The sequence below is a fragment of the Podarcis gaigeae genome (genome assembly GCF_964106915.1).
Source record: "Podarcis gaigeae genome assembly, chromosome: 1".
Lineage (NCBI taxonomy): Eukaryota > Metazoa > Chordata > Lepidosauria > Squamata > Lacertidae > Podarcis > Podarcis gaigeae.
Window position 1 is genome coordinate 20,729,794 of NC_139678.1, and position 18,596 is coordinate 20,748,389.

An 18,596-nucleotide genomic window follows, 5' to 3' on the forward strand; every position below is an offset into this window, starting at 1 on the left:
CAAACTCGGCCCTCCAGATGTTTTGGGACTACAACTCCCATCATCCCTAGCTTACAGGACCAGTGGTCAGGGATGATGAGGATATATGGGGATATAAAGCGGAACATAAGCATTCTAAATAAGAGCTCAGTAAAACTTTCAGAACTGCATGTTTCAAGAACACTGCTCTGCATTTTAAAGTGATTCTGGCAAATTACAACTTTTATGAAAAATTCACACAACGTCAGTTGTTTTAAAGGTTTGAATACTAAATATTTTAGAGCTGATTTAGGTAAGCCATTTGTTGCTCATACTGAAGTCTTTATGTAACTACTCCTGTAAGCTCATCCATGCAACGAAGTTATATTAGAATAGGATTTCAGGGGATAAGGATCTTAAGGTCCTGTTGAAAACTTTACATGACAGTTTGCTGTACTGCAACTATTCCATGTGTAAAGCGTTCACAGAAAAATTCCAAAAGGTATATCACAGGGTGGAAGGAGAAATGTCAGATAGACTTTTAGATGTTTTAGGTATGCAGTTCATTGACTTTCTTTGGCTGATACATCAGAGAGACATCTGTGTCTTGGATTGTCTTTCATTGAGTCAGCTGAAACCTGTCTACATGTAATTTTAAGGATTCTTTTTTTAAAAAAAAATGTTTTGTATTTGCCAATACAGGTTGAACTGCTGGAAGCAGCTCTGGATCATAATACAATAGTCTGTTTAAACACTGGCTCAGGGAAGACTTTTATTGCAGTACTACTCATTAAAGAACTGTCTTATCAGATCAGGGGAGATTTTAACAAAAATGGAAAAAGAACAGTATTCTTGGTCAACTCTGGTAAGGAAGTAATACACATTTTTGTACTGGACATAATTGATAAGGATTGGATAAGTGTTCAAACTGTACCATAAAATTAGTGGGCAATACCATAGCATTTTCAAATTAAGTAGTACCATAATTTTATAATGTTAATTTTGTATTAAGGTGTTATAGTGCTATACTACAGTTAACACTATACTACAGGAATTTTAATTCTGGTCCTAACCAGTTTCTTTAATAAAAAAAAAAAGCATGGCCACCTAGCACTAATTAAAAGCTTGTTTAACACCCCCCCATGCCAAAACTTTCTTTTGAAAGTAAGAAGTTTTGTTGGGTAAAAATAGAAGAATTACAGAGAAAATAAAGATGACAATGATTGGTTGACTGCATTTTATGGATGCCCTGTAAAATGTGAGAGAATGAAGCATGACAATCACACACTAAATGCTTGCTATAGATTCACCCCTATAATTGCATGTACACAGTTGGAATCCCATTTCAAATTAGTTGCTTTGCTGCCTAAATTCCACTTTTTCTTCCCTATACAGCAAACCAAGTTGCTCAGCAAGTGTCAACTGTTAGGACGCATTCAGATCTCAAAGTGGGAGAGTATTCAAGTTTGGAAATAACTGAAGCATGGACAAAAGAGAAATGGAACCAAGAATTTGCTAAGTATCAGGTAAGGCAAATTAATATACCATGTTGTTGTTTAGTCATTTAGTCGTGTTTGACTCTTCCACTGCCTCCCGCAGTTTGGTCAAACTTATGCTGGTAGCTTCGAGAACACTGTCCAACCATCTCGTTCTCTGTCGTCCCCTTCTCCTTGTGCCCTTCATCTTTCCCAGCATCAGGGTCTTTTCCAGGGAGTCTTCTCTTCTCATGAGGTGGCCAAAGTATTAGGGCCTCAGCTTCAGGATCTGTCCTTCCAGTGAGCACTCAGGGCTGACTTCCTTAAGAATGGATAGGTTTGATCTTCTTGCAGTCCATGGGACTCTCAAGAGTCTCCTCCAGCACCATAATTCAAAAGCATCAATTCTTCGATGATCAGCCTTCTTTATGGTCTAGCTCTCACTTCCATACATCACTACTGGGAAAGCCATAGCTTTAATATACCATAAGCCCCTGCAAATTATAAACCAGTGTCATAGTTTAAGGTTTTATTGTTTTTAGGATGATTTGCAAAGTCTCCACCCCCATCGTTCTGCCCAGACACTGAGGTCCATCACCGAGGGCCTTCTGGCGGTCCCCTCGCTGCAAGAAGCCAAGTTACAGGGAACCAGGCAGAGGGCCTTCTCAGTAGTGGCACCTGCCCTGTGGAATGCCCTCCCCCCAGATGTCAAAGAGAAAAACAACTACCAGACTTTTAGAAGACATCTGAAGGCAGCCCTGTTTAGGGAATCTTTTAATGTTTAACAGACCACTGTATTTTAATATTTTGTTGGACGCTGCCCAGAGTGGCTAGGGAAACCCAGCCAGATGGGTGGGGTATAAAATGCTATGGAGGTCATCTGTAGGCATTTCATACCTATATTCCAGTACTACCCCAGCCCACTAAAAGATGAGCACAATAGTAGAGACTACTTAACCACTAAAAACCTGGGTAGATTAAAATGTTTAGCATGGCTCCTAAAAACCAGTACCAGATGTGTTTTCCTGGGGAGAGCATTCCACAGATGGGGAGTCACTACTGAGCAGCATGTTCAAAAGATTTATACCCCACTCTTTAGCCAGAAAAGCTCCTGGAGAGGCTCACAAGTCTAGTTTGGTCCTTAGAGTAGATGGAAATGGAATATTGTATTTCAGTTGAGTGGCCTTTGGGCAGAATTAAAATGCACTTCACTTAATGTTGTCTCAGGTACAAGTGAATGGGCAATTGTTTGTTTTAACCTACATTTTGTATAGAGGGAAGAATGAATGCTTAATTTTTATTAATGCTGTCTAAAAAATGTTATAAAATAACATTCAGTTTTTTTCTTGCATCTCTTCATATTTCAGGTTCTGGTAATGACCTGTCGTGTCGCTTTGAATATTTTAAAAAATGACCATTTACCCCTGTCAAACATTAATCTTCTTATTTTTGATGAGTGCCATCTTGCAATTCAGGATCACCCCTATCGAGAAATTATGCAGGTAGGTTGTGACCCGTCTATATAGCTTTAACCACTGACAAAACAAATAAGTAGGCAAACTGAAGAGTTTGCATATGACGCATTAATATTTAACTTACCTTGGCATTTATTAATTTTTATCCGTTTTTGGACTGGCCTTCAGATTACTCTCTAAATTGGGGATATCCACCTCCCCCTTGCTTCTAGAATAAATGAACAGACCATAATAGGCAGCACTGGTTGAAGTGTGTGCTTTCCTGTCGCCTTGACTTGCATTCCTACCCCCATGTGGGCACTGTGGCTCACTCATTGTACACCAAGCCTCCTTCTCTGTATTTCTCTCATTCTCGTGCCAGCTGCTTTCCCTTGAGGAAATAGTTCTCCCACTTGCCAAGGATTGGGGTGGAGGGATTGCATTTCTTTGCTCATCAGATGCTGCAAAGTGACTGGGAAAGGAAAGAATGGTCAATAATAAACTATTTTTGTCCTCAGTGTTCAAGGATAGTTGTGCCTGTTACACCGCCGACTGTAATGGTTAACAGAGTCAGAAGCCTGCTCTAAGTTTTGGGAGGCTAATGAAGGTGGAAATGGCCTGATTAAACATGTTCCATCAAGGAGGTCTAAAAGTGGAGCACTAGATGCTGTTTTAAATGTTGGCAGGCTTCCTTGAAACTATCCAGTGAACGAGGTGGCAGAAAATTTGTGGTGACCTCTCATTGCCAAATGTTAAATCAGAAACATCAGGAGAGCTTACTAAGTAGCCATTACATTGCACAAATCAATGAACCTGGGCTTGCACCTGATTCTGCAGAGTTCTTGGGCTTCCTCCTTTGGAAGCATGCAGTTGAGGGATTGAAGCTACATTAATTTTCTCTTATTTAGGATCACATGACCTTTAGGACTTCAAAACTGTTACCCTACTGCACTAACTTGAAAAGTTGTTGTTTAAAACAAAAGTCCTGTTACTTTTAAATATCAAAATATTAGAAGGATCAATTCCAGTTCTGGGGTCACCAGGTTTATGTGTGTGAGGCATGAACTCTTTTTTTTCATCCCCCCCTGCAGGAGTTCAGTAAGCCTCTTCTCTCTTTCATTCTGCTCCTCTAGGATTTGTGTCATGCTGGAAAAGAAGGTGCAGAATGCCACTGTTCGCCACTGGGATCCTTTTCTTGATTTGGATCCCCCCTCACCCTAATTAAGAGCAAACTTAACCTTGCGGGTTATTCTGGTTTATTTTTCAGCTTTGTGAGAGTTGTCCATCATGCCCCCGAATTTTAGGATTAACAGCTTCCATTTTAAATGGGAAATGTGATCCAGCAGAGTTGGAAGAGAAGATTCAGAAATTGGAGAACATTCTAAAGAGTAGTGCGGAAACTGCAACTGATTTAGTGGTTTTGGACAGGTACATTTTGTTATTTTTGAATTTTGTGTTGAATACCATTCATAAAAAAATTACATTGGAAGAGGTGACTTGATATCTACATGTTTGGTGTGCTGCTGTTGTTGTTTTAAATAAAAATCTAAACACTCAATGGCATTCTTTAAACCTATTTCGATAAAGTAAGGCCAGGTTGAATTTGTATTCTGCTGTGCAGCCCATATAGCTTTTTAGAATTGCCAAATCTGTAATTGTGCCATTTAAACAGCAGTTTAAAATGTGGCTGACAAGTTTGTTTGTTTGTGTTAAAGGTATACTTCTCAGCCTTGTGAGATTGTGGTAGATTGTGGACCATATGCTGACAAAAGTGGGCTCTATGAAAGGTTGTTAACGGAGCTGGATGATGCACTTCACTTTCTGAATGATTGCAACATATCTGTACTGTGTAGAGAGAGAGATTCTACCTTAATTTCTAAACAGGTATGGGCACATTATTTATCATTGTTTCTGCATTGATTAACTGCAGTTTGGTCTAACCTCTTAATAGAAATATTTACTGCTTTCTTCCAGAAATACTGCCATTTTTAAATTATTCGTACTCATTATTCAGACAATCAGTCTGGCAAGGTAGCATACATTTTCAGCTACTTCTCCAGAAGATCAGACTTTAGTACTTTAGCCAAGTATGGGAAAGAAAGTGCACTTCAAATAATGACCAAGTGGTGGGCAGGGGACTGAGGTCACTCTTGATGCTAATTTGCTCAGTACCACAAAATTTTACATGTCTTAGAATCTGTCCCTTATTTTACCTAGTCTGAGATTATTTTATGACATCTGAACAAATACACAGTAGAAACTTTCCAAGATTTTCCCTACAAGCAGCTTGTACTTGAGCGAGAAAAAATAGTTCAGACTGTGATCTGTTTCAGTCAAGAACTTGCTTTATGAACTTGTATATTTCTAATCTGCACACCTTCCTGGGTGTTCCAATTCCCTCCCTCACAGCCTTTTTCATGGTAACTATAGTTTTCCTTGGCATATTGAACCAGTGTGACACAATGAGTTTCGGGTTCTGTTATGGAGGCATACTGTAGTTTGCAGTAATGATAATTTGTGCAGTTTGGACATCAAGACAAATTACGGTTAGCGCATAATATCCTTAGATCATGCTGCAGGTGTACTGATTTGTTTTATCCCACTTCACCCCCATGGTGTTTCCACAATATTGCTTACGAAACTAACAAAATTGTGAAAGCTATTTTTAACTAGCAAAGTGAAAACACATGGGAACAAATTTCAGAATCTCTAGATCAGTGTTTCCCAACCTTGTGCCTCCAGATGTTTTTGGCCTACAACTCCCATCATCCCTGACCACTGGTCTTGCTAGCTAGGGATGATGGGAGTTGTAGGCCAAAAACATCTGGAGGCACAAGGTTGGGAAACACTGCTCTAGATGAACCCTCCTTCGTGTGTCTTACCTAGAACTGCAGGTTCTTCACAAAGTATGGTAACAAGTATTGATGCACAATTCTGTAATTACTGCTATGTCTCTCTGCTAAACCTTTAGCATTCAGAATCTGGTCAGCTATCAAACCAGACCAATGTGTGATTTTAAAAAAACAAAATCCCAGGAAAATGTAGCTATGCAGTTCATTCCATTCCTTTGTTGCATTCTGAAATGATACTTATCTCGAACAGTAATCCCTTTACAGTGGTACCTCAGGTTAAGTACTTAATTCGTTCCAGAGGTCCGTACTTAACCTGAAACTGTTCTTAACCTGAAGCACCACTTTAGCTAATGGGGCCTCCCACTCTCGCCACACGATTTCTGTTCTCATTCTGAGGTAAAGTTCGTAACCCGAGGTACTATTTCTGAGTTAGCAGAGTCTGTAACCTGAAGCATCTGTAACCTGAAGAGTATGTAACCCAAGGTACCACTGTATATATCATTAGTTTATCTACAAAGAAGCAAATGTGCATTGTGGTTCTCCCCCCACGCTCTAAATCAGAGGCCGCCAACCTAAGGCCCATGGGCTGGTTCCAGCCCATGAGTTTCCTGGCATGGGATTCCGTGCTTTTTTTTTTTTGGCGGCGCCATTTTTTTTCACGCTGTGGGGACCGACTTCTGGGTTTGAAGAGCACTGGAAATAGTGTGTGCGCACGTGCACAGGCGCTTCTCCATCCAGGAAGTGCACCGGAAATAGCGAGTGCGCACTCGCACGGATGCTCCTCACCTGGAGGAGCGCCCATATACTTTATTTCCGGCTCATTTCCGGGACGGAGGGGCACCTGTGCAGATGCGCACACGCTATTTCCAGTGCTCTTCCGACCTGAAATAGCTTGGGCGTGGGCATGGATGCTCCAGCCCACCGAGAGGTCTGCCGGGGAGTGGACCGGACCGGCCTCAAAAAACGTTGCTCTAAATAATGGTTTGCAGGCTCAGTGTAAGCTGTGTCGACTGCTACAGTGCCATACCAAACTGATGAATTTAATTTGTTTGCAGATACTGTCAGACTGCCGAGCAGTGTTGCTTGTTCTGGGACCCTGGTGTGCTGATAAAGTAGCTGGGATGATGGTGAGAGAGCTACAGAAGTACATAAAGCACGAGCAAGAGGAGCTGCACAGGAAATTTTTATTGTTTACAGATACTTTCCTAAGGAAAATACATGCACTCTGTGAAGAGCACTTCTCACCTGCCTCACTTGACCTGAAATTTGTAACCCCAAAAGTAATAAAACTGCTTGAAATTTTGCGTAAATACAAGCCCTATGAACGGCAACAGTTTGAAAGTGTTGAGTGGTATAATAACCGGAATCAGGATAATTATGTGTCCTGGAGTGATTCTGAGGATGAGGACGAAGATGAAGAAATAGAGGAGAAAGAGAAAACAGAAACTAATTTTCCTTCTCCCTTTACTAATATTTTATGTGGAATTATTTTTGTGGAAAGAAGATACACAGCAGTTGTTTTGAACAGGTATGATTTCTTTTTAAAAAATATTGTGAATTGCAATAGAGCTAATTGAACGCTAATCCAGAATTATTATAGAAGAAATATGTCCAAATGCTCATGAAGCCTGCTAGTTTTTGCAAATATATGCAAACCACACTTTATAAAAAGGAGAAAAAAGATGGTCTATATAGCCACAACATAACATAAAAACCCGTAAGAATTAGCAAAAGCAACTTCTAAATTTATTTAAATGATTTAAATGTAGTAAGGCTATGTGGAATATGCAGTTATCAACTGTTTAAAAGCTCAGGATAATTTTTAATAGAATTCAGAAGTTTTTTTTTACCACAAATACCAGGTACACAAGCAAAGGTGATAATATACAGAGTAATAAGAGAAAGGCACTAATATATGTATGTATGTATGTATGTATGTATGTATGTATGTATATAGAGATAAAACAACTTCCACTTTTCTGTTTAAAAGTATCCTGACTAGTTTTGTGTATTGCCACAATTCATGTCCTCTTCATAAACAGAAAAACTAAAGCCTTGTTAACAGAAACAAATTTAATTTGGGCTGCTTTATGGTACACAAGATATGTAACAAAGCAACAACTAAAACAGTAAATAAATAATGAACAGATTACTTCTACTTACAATAAAGTTTTATGAAGTCAAACTAAATTATTAGTTTGGGGGGAAAGTTGCAGGGAAAATGATACCGTGCATATAGTACTCCTAAAACTGGGTTTATTGAAATGAGGGAGGAAAGGAGTCAATTGGAAGTGTTCATTATGATTTTAAAGAATTTTACTTAAGATCTTTGTATTTCATAAGACTGAACTTTTATTTCATTTTTGAACCAAAGGCCACTGCAGGAGGAAAAAAAGAGCAGTAGAAAATTCCACTCTCTATATATGGGGGGTGGGTGGGGTAGGAATGACAAACTTTTCATTTAGTATCTCTGTTTTAGCAATCGCTTCTTATAAAATGCTTCTCAAGATATGAGGATTCCATATTATATACATGCATACATGCCATCTTTATAGACATACAAAGCCATCTGATTGGCTGTGACCGTATGTGTTCTGGTACAGTGGTACCTCGGGTTAAATACGCTTCAGTTTACAGACTCTGTTAACCCAGAAATAGTGCTTCAGGTTAAGCACTTTGCTTCTGGATGAGAACAGAAATTGTGCTCCAGCAGCAGCAGGAGGCCCCATTAGCTAAAGTGGTGCTTCAGGTTAAGAACAGTTTCAGATTAAGTACGGACCTTCGGAACGAATTAAGTACTCACCCTGAGGTACCACTGTACTTCCCAATGAGGGATAAAATTAGTTGCTGGCAAGAGAGAGCAAGAAAGGAAAACACTTGTAATTTCCTTGATTTCTCTGCCAAAGAAAAGAGAAGCAATGCTGTGAGTGAATATACGGCAGCAGTCTCCTTCATAGAAATGTAGGGCCTAGGGCAGGGCAAGGTCTGGCCATGGTTACTTCTAGAGTCTGTTAGAACCACAGGCCACTTAAAGCATGAGGGATTTTAAAACATAACCTTCCCTTGTCAAATGGGTAATGTGTAAATTGAGCCGGTGGAAGCTTATCATCAGAATGACTAAATCCAGGAACAGGTTTCCAAGAGAATAGGAATTTCCTATGGATTGCTTTTCTCAGAAATAAGAACCTTGGTTTTGCTGCATGGTGGGGTTATGTGACGATCAGTCCCTACTAAATTGGCACTCACTATTGGGACTTGTTAGATATAATATTTTCTGTTCTAGACTTTGGGACCATTAAGAATATATGAACTAAATGTTCTTGATGTTCTTTTATTCTTCAAAAATAAGGCTGTCTTTCTCTGTGTCGGGTATAAAAGCACTGGAGGAATTTATTTTAAGAATTTTAAATGCAAATGCCACCTTGATATCGAGAAGTTGATTAGCTTACATTTTCTCAACTATTTTCTCAACTACTTCCAAAATGTGTATAATGTGTTTAGGTTGATAAAAGAAGCTGGCAAACAAGACCCAGAGCTGGCTTACATCAGCAGCAATTTTATAACTGGACATGGCATTGGAAAGAATCAGCCCCGTAGTAAACAGATGGAAGTGGAATTCCGAAAGCAGGAAGAGGTAACTTTAAGGAAAATAATTGTACAAAAATGCTGTATAGTTGCTTAACCTTTAGAACCTTTGCAAAGTCCAGAGATTCTGCATCTTACAAATTCTGCATAGTTCTTATAGATCAATATGTAGAAGCACACAAGTTTCTGAAGCAAACCTGAATTTTAAAACAAAAATGACAAACAACAGCTGGCTGAAATTGTACTGCTTATGAGCTAAGGTTTATGTTGAAAATACTACAGAATGAAAATTTTTATTCCTGGTTTAAAACTTTAGCTATTTTTCAAAATGTTACTTTGATATCAGATTTGCGGTCTCCGTGAAGGTACTGTAAATGCCCTGTTTCTGAAATACTGATACAGTTTTAGTCCTTTTTGTGTGTGACACACACAAAATGAAATGCAAAGAAAAATGCAACTTTTTAAACAAAATCATTTTTTTTCCTAAAAGCAGCGATAAAATTTAACAGACTGGGTCCCTCATCCCCAGAAAAATATAACGGGCTTTAGTTTTACACTTTGGCAAAAGTGTGCCAGTCTGCTTTCAAAGGTGAATAATACCTTTTTTTAAGAAGGAATAGAACAGCACATCATCATGGAATTCTTTGGTGTCCCCCCACCTCCGTAAGACCATAGTCGCTGTGTGATCTGATTTCCATTTTCTGCATCAAAGACTTCAAAACCAGTGGGTTTCTATCAAAGGCCTCTTTGGTGATAAAAATAGTGCTTTGCTTATAGGGCTGTTATAATATTTACCTTGTTAGTATGAAGAAGAGCTGAAAGTATTCAAATCCCACTTTTTTCTAGTAAGCTGTTTTTGTAATTACAAAATTATTTTCTGGTTAAAACCTGTCTTTGCTAACTGATGGCTTGTGAACGAATTTGTACACTTGATTATTGAATTCTGAAGTATGTATTAAACTTTTGTCAAGCTGATGATTTAATAACTGATTGGTCTTAGATATGTATCTTCTTGGTTGCTTTTGTAGGTACTTAGAAAATTTCGAGCACACGAGACCAACTTACTAATTGCAACTAGTATTGTAGAAGAGGGTGTTGACATACCAAAATGCAATTTGGTGGTTCGTTTTGATTTGCCCACAGAATATCGTTCCTATGTGCAGTCCAAAGGAAGGGCCAGGGCACCTATCTCGAATTACATCATGTTAGCAGATTCAGACAAAATCAAATGTTTTGAAGAAGATCTTAAAACATACAAGGCAATTGAGAAGGTATGTGGCAAAAGAGAATGAGTAACAAAAATAAAAATTGCTAGACACTCAAGCAGAAAAAAAATGGGGGAAAGGGTCCTTGGCCCCAATCAAAACACTGTTCTTAGAAGAAATATGGTGAACCTGGGCTGAAGCAGATTTAAGGGCTGGGACTGGGGAATCCAAGCTTAATTGAAAATTATGCCTTGAAAAATGATAGGAGGAAGTGACTAGGGCACAAGGTTTGAATATCAATTGGAAGGGTTGGAAAAGCTTCAGGAAGGACTATGTAGGGCCTAGTGAGTAAAGTGGGAGGGGTGGGTTAAATAAAAATTCAGTCCCTGGGTGCCTCAGGGTCTGAAAAAGGATCTGGCCAACCTTTTCCCCCAGGCCTACTACATAGCAGATGAGTAAAAGGATGGAAGACTCCCCCCCCCTTTCCTTAATTTAGACAAATATTCCAGGTATGAACATTCATTTGAGACTCCCACCTCCATTTCTGTTTTCGCTACACCCTGTAACAGGTTGCAAACTTCCCACAAAATGTACTGTTGGCCAATACTGATTCAGCCCCTTCCATTTGTGATGCCCAGGGCAAGTGCCCTTTTTAAAGGTGGTGGGGGTAGCTAAAAGTGGCAAATCAGTTATTGGAGCTAGTCAGAAGATACAGTATGAGGAGGTTGTAACATAGGCTAGGGCTTAGCCGCAGCTGCTTAATACAGCTCTAGGTAGTTTCTCTCTTCATTTCCCCACATTCTTATACTTATTTATTTAAGTGTCTGGAAAAAAATCATTGCAGTTTTGAAAGGTTTAGTCTGCCATCTTGATTCAAAGTCATGTCTAATTGTATAGACAGAATCCAGCTTCTTGATATTGGGAACCAATTGATATTGCAAAATTTGGCTATATTTTAAGAGATATCGAAATGCATGGAGAACAGGAAAAAAGAGACATTAAACTTTGCAAAATACATAAATCAGTTCTGAGTTGCATAGAATTATCATTCTGTCATATGTATATTTTAAAGATCCTGAGGAACAAATGCTCAAAGTCTGTGGATACTAGTGAAACCGAAAATGAACCCATTATAGATGACGATGATATATTCCCACCATATGTGCTAAGACCAGAAGACGGCGGTCCAAGAGTCACAATAAACACTGCTATTGGGCACATTAATAGGTATGAAATCTATTGGTGTTTCAATTTTGACATAATTTGCTGAATTTCTAAGAGCCTGCTTTAGCCTGAGGGGAACTCTCTTTAGATCTGAGGAAATTGTTCTGGTAGTGCTATGGATTCCCTTTATTAAAAAAAATAAGGCAATCAAATCTTTAAAAATATTGATTTATATCATCATTAGGACACTCGTGCAGAAGAATGTTTTAATGGTACAGAAGAATCTGCTTATGTTTTAAACCCCCCTATAAGGATCAATAAGTATTGTTCCATGAACTTGAAATTGTTCCCCTTAGGGAAGCAACTAATCATACCAGTTACTAGTTACCCTGCTCTCTTGCTATGTAATCTTCCACTCATCGTGGCTCACTGGCATAAATAAATGCTGACCAATGTATGTCTTACACAGCAATCCAAGACCCCTTTGTTCTGGGTTGGAGTTAGAGCCAAGCACTAGTGGGTGGAAGTTCTGCTGGCAGGATACTTTCTGGCTGCAGACAGTGGGCAGACCTCAAATTTGATTAATCATTGCCTTTCACCCACCTTACCCATGCATGGTGCTCCCTTACTCTTAAAGGTAAAGGGACCCCTGACCATTAGGTCCAGTCGTGGCCGACTCTGGGGTTGTGGCACTCATCTTGCATTATTGGCTGAGGGAGCTTCCGGGTCATGTGGCCAGCATGACTAAGCTGCTTCTGGCGAACCAGAGCAGTGCACAGAAATGCTGTTTACCTTCCCGCTGGAGTCGTATCTATTTATCTACTTGCACTTTGACGTGCTTTCAAACTGCTAGGTTGGCAGGAGCAGGGACTGAGCAATGGGAGCTCACCCCGTTGCGGGGATTCGAACCGCCAGCCTTCTGATCGGCAAGTCCTAGGCTTTGTGGTTTAACCCACAGTGCCACCTGCGTCCCCCCTTACTCCTAGGACGCTGTTTATTTCTGTAACACTTTCTGGTGTACAAATGTTCTACTAAATCTCATTTTTAACTGAAATTGTAAGCAGAGAATCCAGTTTAATTCCGTTGTTAAAGCTTAAGTAATTTTTCTCACTGTATATTAGAACTTCTCTGCCCTTAAGCTCAATTTGTTCCCACTCGATGGCTGTCAGATAGTTATTACTGTTCATCCTTAACAGCAATTCCAGTTGAGGACTCTGAGCCTTGACTTTTAAAATATTGGCTCCTCCTTCCCCATTCATTTCTAGTGTCTGATTTTTAAAATGTCCACTCAATCCCTGACCTTTCCTTGTTTAGCAAGAAGGTCTGAAAGGGTCTTATAAGTACATTCAACCTCAATTGTGTTCAGCTGAACATTCAGGTTTCCTGTAGACTTTTCAAGAAGATCAGAGGTGGAGCAGCTGCAGGGATGTTGGAAGCAGGGCTAGCATGTGATGCTCACTTTCCCCTTCCCAGAGTAAGCCCAGTGCATTATTTTAAATTCTTCAGTGGCATGGCTCTTTCCTATAATAACTTAATTATCTTTAATCTTGTGTTACATAGGTACTGTGCTAGACTGCCAAGTGACCCGTTTACTCATCTAGCTCCCAAGTGTAAAACTAGAGAACTCCCTGATAACACATTTTATTCAACTCTTTATCTACCTATCAATTCTCCTCTACGAGCATCAATAGTTGTAAGTATTTCAGTTTATTTAGGTTACTTTATGCTTGGAATATGTTCAAAGTTCTACTTTTTTCTATTGGCACTGGTTTAAGATAACACTTTGCTGTAGTGCTTATTTTGCAGGCCTGCTCTGCTTGGCAGCTTGATCCCATGGATTTGCCATAAGCTCGATAATTGGTGCAAGCAGCGAATTATGCTGCATCAGCTAAAACTATCAAATGGGGCACAGTTGACTGTTCTAAACACTGTAGAGCATAGAGCCCAAAATAGGAAGTGAGAGAAGATAATCTTAATCTTTCTCATCATCCTGACTAGACTAGCATATTAAGACTTGAATGAACTCATTGGAAATTGCATAGGAAGTGCTTCATTGAGCTGGGTCCGGGCCCAGTTTCTGTTAGCAGCTGTCTCAGCACAGAGCTTTTGGAATCTAAAGGAAAATATATTATTCCTTCATGTTCAGTGTTCACTTGAAATAATCATCTGTGGTTTGGTATTTATTATACAGTAAGATCCCATGTATCTTATTTGCTGCTGCATGAGAAAAAAATTAACAACTTGTGCTGGTAATCAAATTTTTATCTATTCTATTTAGGGCTATGTGTTTTTAATGTGATTTCTTTATTATTTAAAGTGTCCTTTGCATAGGAGCTGTTCTTGTGTGTGACTTGTGCACACACACACGCACACACACACACGTATGAGAACATATTCTTCCTTTAATATAATTGGTTCAAATTTTATTTCTAGGGTCCTCCAATGAATTGTACAAGATTGGCAGAGAGAGTTGTTGCTCTTATTTGCTGTGAAAAATTGCATAAGATTGGTAAGCATATTTGAAAGCGAGGAACATTTATTTCGTCATGAAAACCTAAAGGATACAATTTTATACTTTTTTATTGATATGCTTGTCAACGCCTACATATTTGCTGCCAAAAACATTTCATGCAATTGTGGAAAGGTACATCATTGGCTGCAGGGAAATAGGATTTGGAGCCAAAAACATGTGAGTGGAAGGCCACTCATACAATGCTGGTTTCCCACCTCCTCCTTTATGCAGCCCCCATGTGCCCACCCCTAACTCCTGAGGGTCACTTGTAAGGTATCTCAGCTTGATTTTCCCCAATTCTTTCCACCAGTTGAAACTCCTCTCATCTCACCCCCGCTGTTATGGGGATCCTCTGCAGCTTTTTTGTTGTTGTAGTAAATATTTTTTATTGATTTTCATAGATGTCACTACATTTTTAATATATACAACTAAACATAATTATAACTCTCCTACCCTACCCCATTTTTGCCAGCTGTTGCAGCTTTTTTGAGACTATTGGGGTTATCATCAAGATGAGAGGCCATGCCATTTGCACGAGTGGACTTCCACCTTTACAAGTCTGGATCCCAGTCAATATGTTTGGGAATAATGCAAACATGTGTATTGGAAATAAAGCCCAATGAACTTGGTGGGACTTCGTTCTGAGTAAACATGAATAGGATCATGCTGAATATATTACTTTTAGATGCTTAGCGTTATAGATTGGTCTCTAAACAATAGCATTTAACAAAAATAGTGTAGCATCTGCGAACGTTTAAAAGCTTTTTGTCGGTTATTTAAATTTAGGCAGCTTTCACCAAGCCATTGGTGCAGGAAATTAAGTTCTCTGTCACTTCCAACAAAGGATTATTTTTAATTCTTTTGCATGTACTTGGAAAGATTTTTTAAAAAGCAACCAAAAAACTACATTGCCTTAAACGAATGAGGAATTTAAGACCTTTCATTGGCAAAGAATATAAGGTGCATGTGGACTGACTGCTGATGCTTTGTTACTGAGTTCACTGAAATGTCACAGTTCCTCAACATTTTTATCATAGGTCTTATAAAAGTTCCCCCGGCCCCAAAGGGATAGATATTTCCACATTTTATGAAATATAATTGGATTTATAACTTGTTCTTTATCAATGCATTTTAGGTGAACTGGATGATCACTTGATGCCTGTTGGGAAAGAGACAGTGAAATATGAGGAGGAACTTGATTTGCATGATGAAGAAGAAACCAGTGTTCCAGGAAGGCCAGGCTCTACAAAACGAAGGCAATGCTACCCTAAAGCTGTTAGTATAGTTCTGTGCCCTCACTATGTGTGACTGTGCTGTGGTGTTGAACCATGTTTGCTTAAGATTCTTCTAAGTTGCATAGCAGAGGCAGGATATGAATAGACTAACCCCAAGGTCCTACAGGAATGTTTTGCAAACAATTAATTCCCATATGTTTGGGGAAAGGAGTCTTGATACTCTACCATGGAGTAATGGATACTATGATCACATAGGCTAAGACAGACTTTTTCCATTCAGATCTGGGGGGTGGCGGGTGGAGAAGGAGAGTGAGGGAGGAAATAATTTTGTATAAAGTTTTGTGTTGTGGACGCTAATCTGACATTGTGGAAAATTAATACTTTTTGCTTCATTTAAGAATGTATAGTACTTTTTTATATTTAAACGACAGCAGAGTAACGAAAGGCAGGCTGCTACTTCAGGTTTTTGCTTGTGTGATTCAAGACAGGGTTTGATGGCACATGTTGGAGCCTCCTCATTTAAGCCAAGTAGATGTAGGACTAATTAGTGCCTGTGTGAAAGTCTGCAGAAAGCCAGAGAATGAAGCTCTGACTTCTGGCGTGCAAAATACGTGCTTTAGCACTGTGCTACAGCCCTACCCATAAGTTTTATGATGTAGTAAAGTCATTTAGCCTTTAACGCTTAACAATTCCATCTTTTAAATGGCTGCTAATGAACTTCTTTATTACAAGAACAAATGTATTCATACACTGCTTTTTATGCCCCTGTGTGCAGCTAGAGTCCTTGCAAAGACTCACCAGTTGTTTGGATCATGTTCATTTTGCATGAACATGCAAAATGCCTAGAGTTCATTCCATGAGTTATTTGTTCCATTCTGCTGCGGTTTATTTGCAGATTTATTATTTTACTGTTGTTGTGGCAGAACACTTGTAAGGGTAGAAATTATGCACGTTGTGGAGCAGAGATGTCTCATCTTCTTGTTTTGCTTACACTCAGGATGCAGCCTGAAATGTCCTAATGTCTTTTCCATTTTAAACTACTTGTGTACAAAGATAAATTTATAAGTAAAAAAATAAGTACAAAAGTAATTCATAAGGGAACTTTTGATTTAAAAATAAATTCAATTTATTCTATACCTATAGATTCCAGAATGTTTGACGGATAGTTATCCCAAACCTGACCAACCCTGTTACCTTTATGTAATTGGAATGGTATTAACTACCCCTCTACCTGATGAGCTCAACTTCAGGCGGCGAAAGCTATATCCTCCTGAAGATACTGCAAGATGTTTTGGAATACTGACAGCCAAGCCTATACCTCAGGTAGTAAACTTGTGCTTGTAGTCTATCTAGTCTGCTTTGAGATGTTGCAGATTTGGAAGCAGGTCATTGTGTCACATAACACATTCATATTCATGAAACAAACTTAACCATTTCAGTTTAGTTCACTACAAATAGTTTCCTCAATCATTCCAGCATAATTTATCCTTTCAAAGCAGTAGCTCAGAGCTTTTTAGTATCTGTGGGCTTTGCATGTCACAATCCAGTGGCTTATAAAAATGACTTGGAAATAGACAGTGGTGGATTTATTAAAGGTAAAGAACCCCTGGATGGTTAAGTCCAGTCAAAGGCGACTGGGGTGTGGTGCTCATCTCGCTTTTCAGACCAAGGGAGCTAGTATTTGTCCACAGACAGTTTTCCAGGTCATGTGGCCAGCATGACTAAACCGTTTTTCGCACAACAAGACACCATGACGAGTGGCAGAGTGCACTGGTGTGCTTTCAAACTGCTAGGTTGGCAGAAGCTGGAACAGAGCAACGGGAGCTCATCCCATTGCAAAGATTCAAACTGCTGACCTTCGGATCGGCAAGCCCAAGAGTGGCTCTGTGGTCTAAACCACTGAGCCACCCACATTCCAGGTGGTGGATTTATAGGTATGCTCTACTGAGCCTCCCCGCCCCCAACTTATTTAGTTTATATTGTTAGCTGAGAGGATACCTTTGAAACATGACTACAAGCAATTAATGGTGCTCAATGAATTTTTGTATTTTAGCCTGTTGCATTATTTCCACTCTTCATATCTTCTACTTCATGATTAAAGTCAGTGGAGGCTGGTCTATTAGGTAGCCAGGGCATAGCCCTACCAAGTGATATGCCAAGCAATTAAAAAAAAAGTTTTCCCCAAAATCTCAAAGCCACACATACCCTTCCATAATCCATTTGAATTTAGAGATGCTTGGAGAGACATTTCTGTCCATCAGTTCTCTGCACCACTTGTCTTCAGGTAGAAAAACTATGCATAAATAGTTATGCATAGTGTATCTGAAGAAGTGTGCATGCACACGAAAGCTCATACCAAGAACTGACTTAGTTGGTCTTTAAGGTGCTACTGGAAGGAATTTTTTTTGTTTTGACTATGCATAAATAGTTGCACATTAGCACTTTGGCCAGTTCTTTGTTGGAACAATCTCATATTGACTTGTCTTCCCCTCCCCCCCTTTCTTCACTCAGATTCCTCACTTTCCTGTGTATACCCGCTCGGGAGAAGTGACCATATCTATTGAGCTAAAGAAATCAGGATTCACTTTGTCTTTACAAATGCTTGAGTTGATCACAAGACTTCACCAGTACATTTTCTCTCACATTCTTCGGCTTGAGAAACCTGCACTAGAATTCAGACCTACCGATGCTGATTCAGCCTATTGTGTTCTACCTCTTAATGTTGGTGAGGAGAAGACTGTTGCAAATATTAATTTGCTATTATCCTTTTTGTCATTATTATGCATCCCAGAAGATCCCATGGAAATTTAAAAATCATTATTAAAAACAGTTAAAACAAATTATACTCAGAGGAATTGGGTGGGTCTTGAAAACACACATCTCAGGTATCAAAGGACAGGGTAAAGAAGTATGTTTTGAGAGTTCATTGAAAGCTGTATAGTGAAGGTGCTTGGCGCACCTCTAAGGGTAGGGAATTCCACAACTAGGGTTTTTTATATGTATATACAATGGGTTGGATCCATCTGCATGCAGAAGGGGTTTTCTGCTCAAGTGAGGGGCATTGTACAAGAAAAATGAAATAAATCCAGCTTTGTTCTTCCACTTGCACTTAAAAACAGGATATTTAGAACTGTTGTAGAAGCTACCCCTTACATC

General features: G+C 39.3%; 1 protein-coding gene across 3 annotated transcripts in view; it reads left to right on the forward strand.

Moving 5' to 3' along the window:
- DICER1 (dicer 1, ribonuclease III) overlaps window positions 1-18,596 on the forward strand; it is a 53,821-nt gene that overhangs the window by 14,861 nt on the left and 20,364 nt on the right. The window contains exons 5-18 of one of the 3 annotated variants that reach the window (XM_083730501.1): window positions 661-823; window positions 1,354-1,484; window positions 2,801-2,935; window positions 4,155-4,315; window positions 4,603-4,771; window positions 6,795-7,267; window positions 9,241-9,373; window positions 10,353-10,595; window positions 11,602-11,756; window positions 13,254-13,386; window positions 14,127-14,202; window positions 15,341-15,480; window positions 16,584-16,763; window positions 17,952-18,165. In XM_083730501.1, the coding sequence (XP_083586627.1) occupies window positions 661-823; window positions 1,354-1,484; window positions 2,801-2,935; window positions 4,155-4,315; window positions 4,603-4,771; window positions 6,795-7,267; window positions 9,241-9,373; window positions 10,353-10,595; window positions 11,602-11,756; window positions 13,254-13,386; window positions 14,127-14,202; window positions 15,341-15,480; window positions 16,584-16,763; window positions 17,952-18,165 (2,506 nt within the window). Of the gene's footprint in view, window positions 1-660; window positions 824-1,353; window positions 1,485-2,800; window positions 2,936-4,154; window positions 4,316-4,602; window positions 4,772-6,794; window positions 7,268-9,240; window positions 9,374-10,352; window positions 10,596-11,601; window positions 11,757-13,253; window positions 13,387-14,126; window positions 14,203-15,340; window positions 15,481-16,583; window positions 16,764-17,951; window positions 18,166-18,596 lie in introns of those variants that run through there. The other 2 variants (XM_083730503.1, XM_083730502.1) reach the window with 2 other exon arrangements.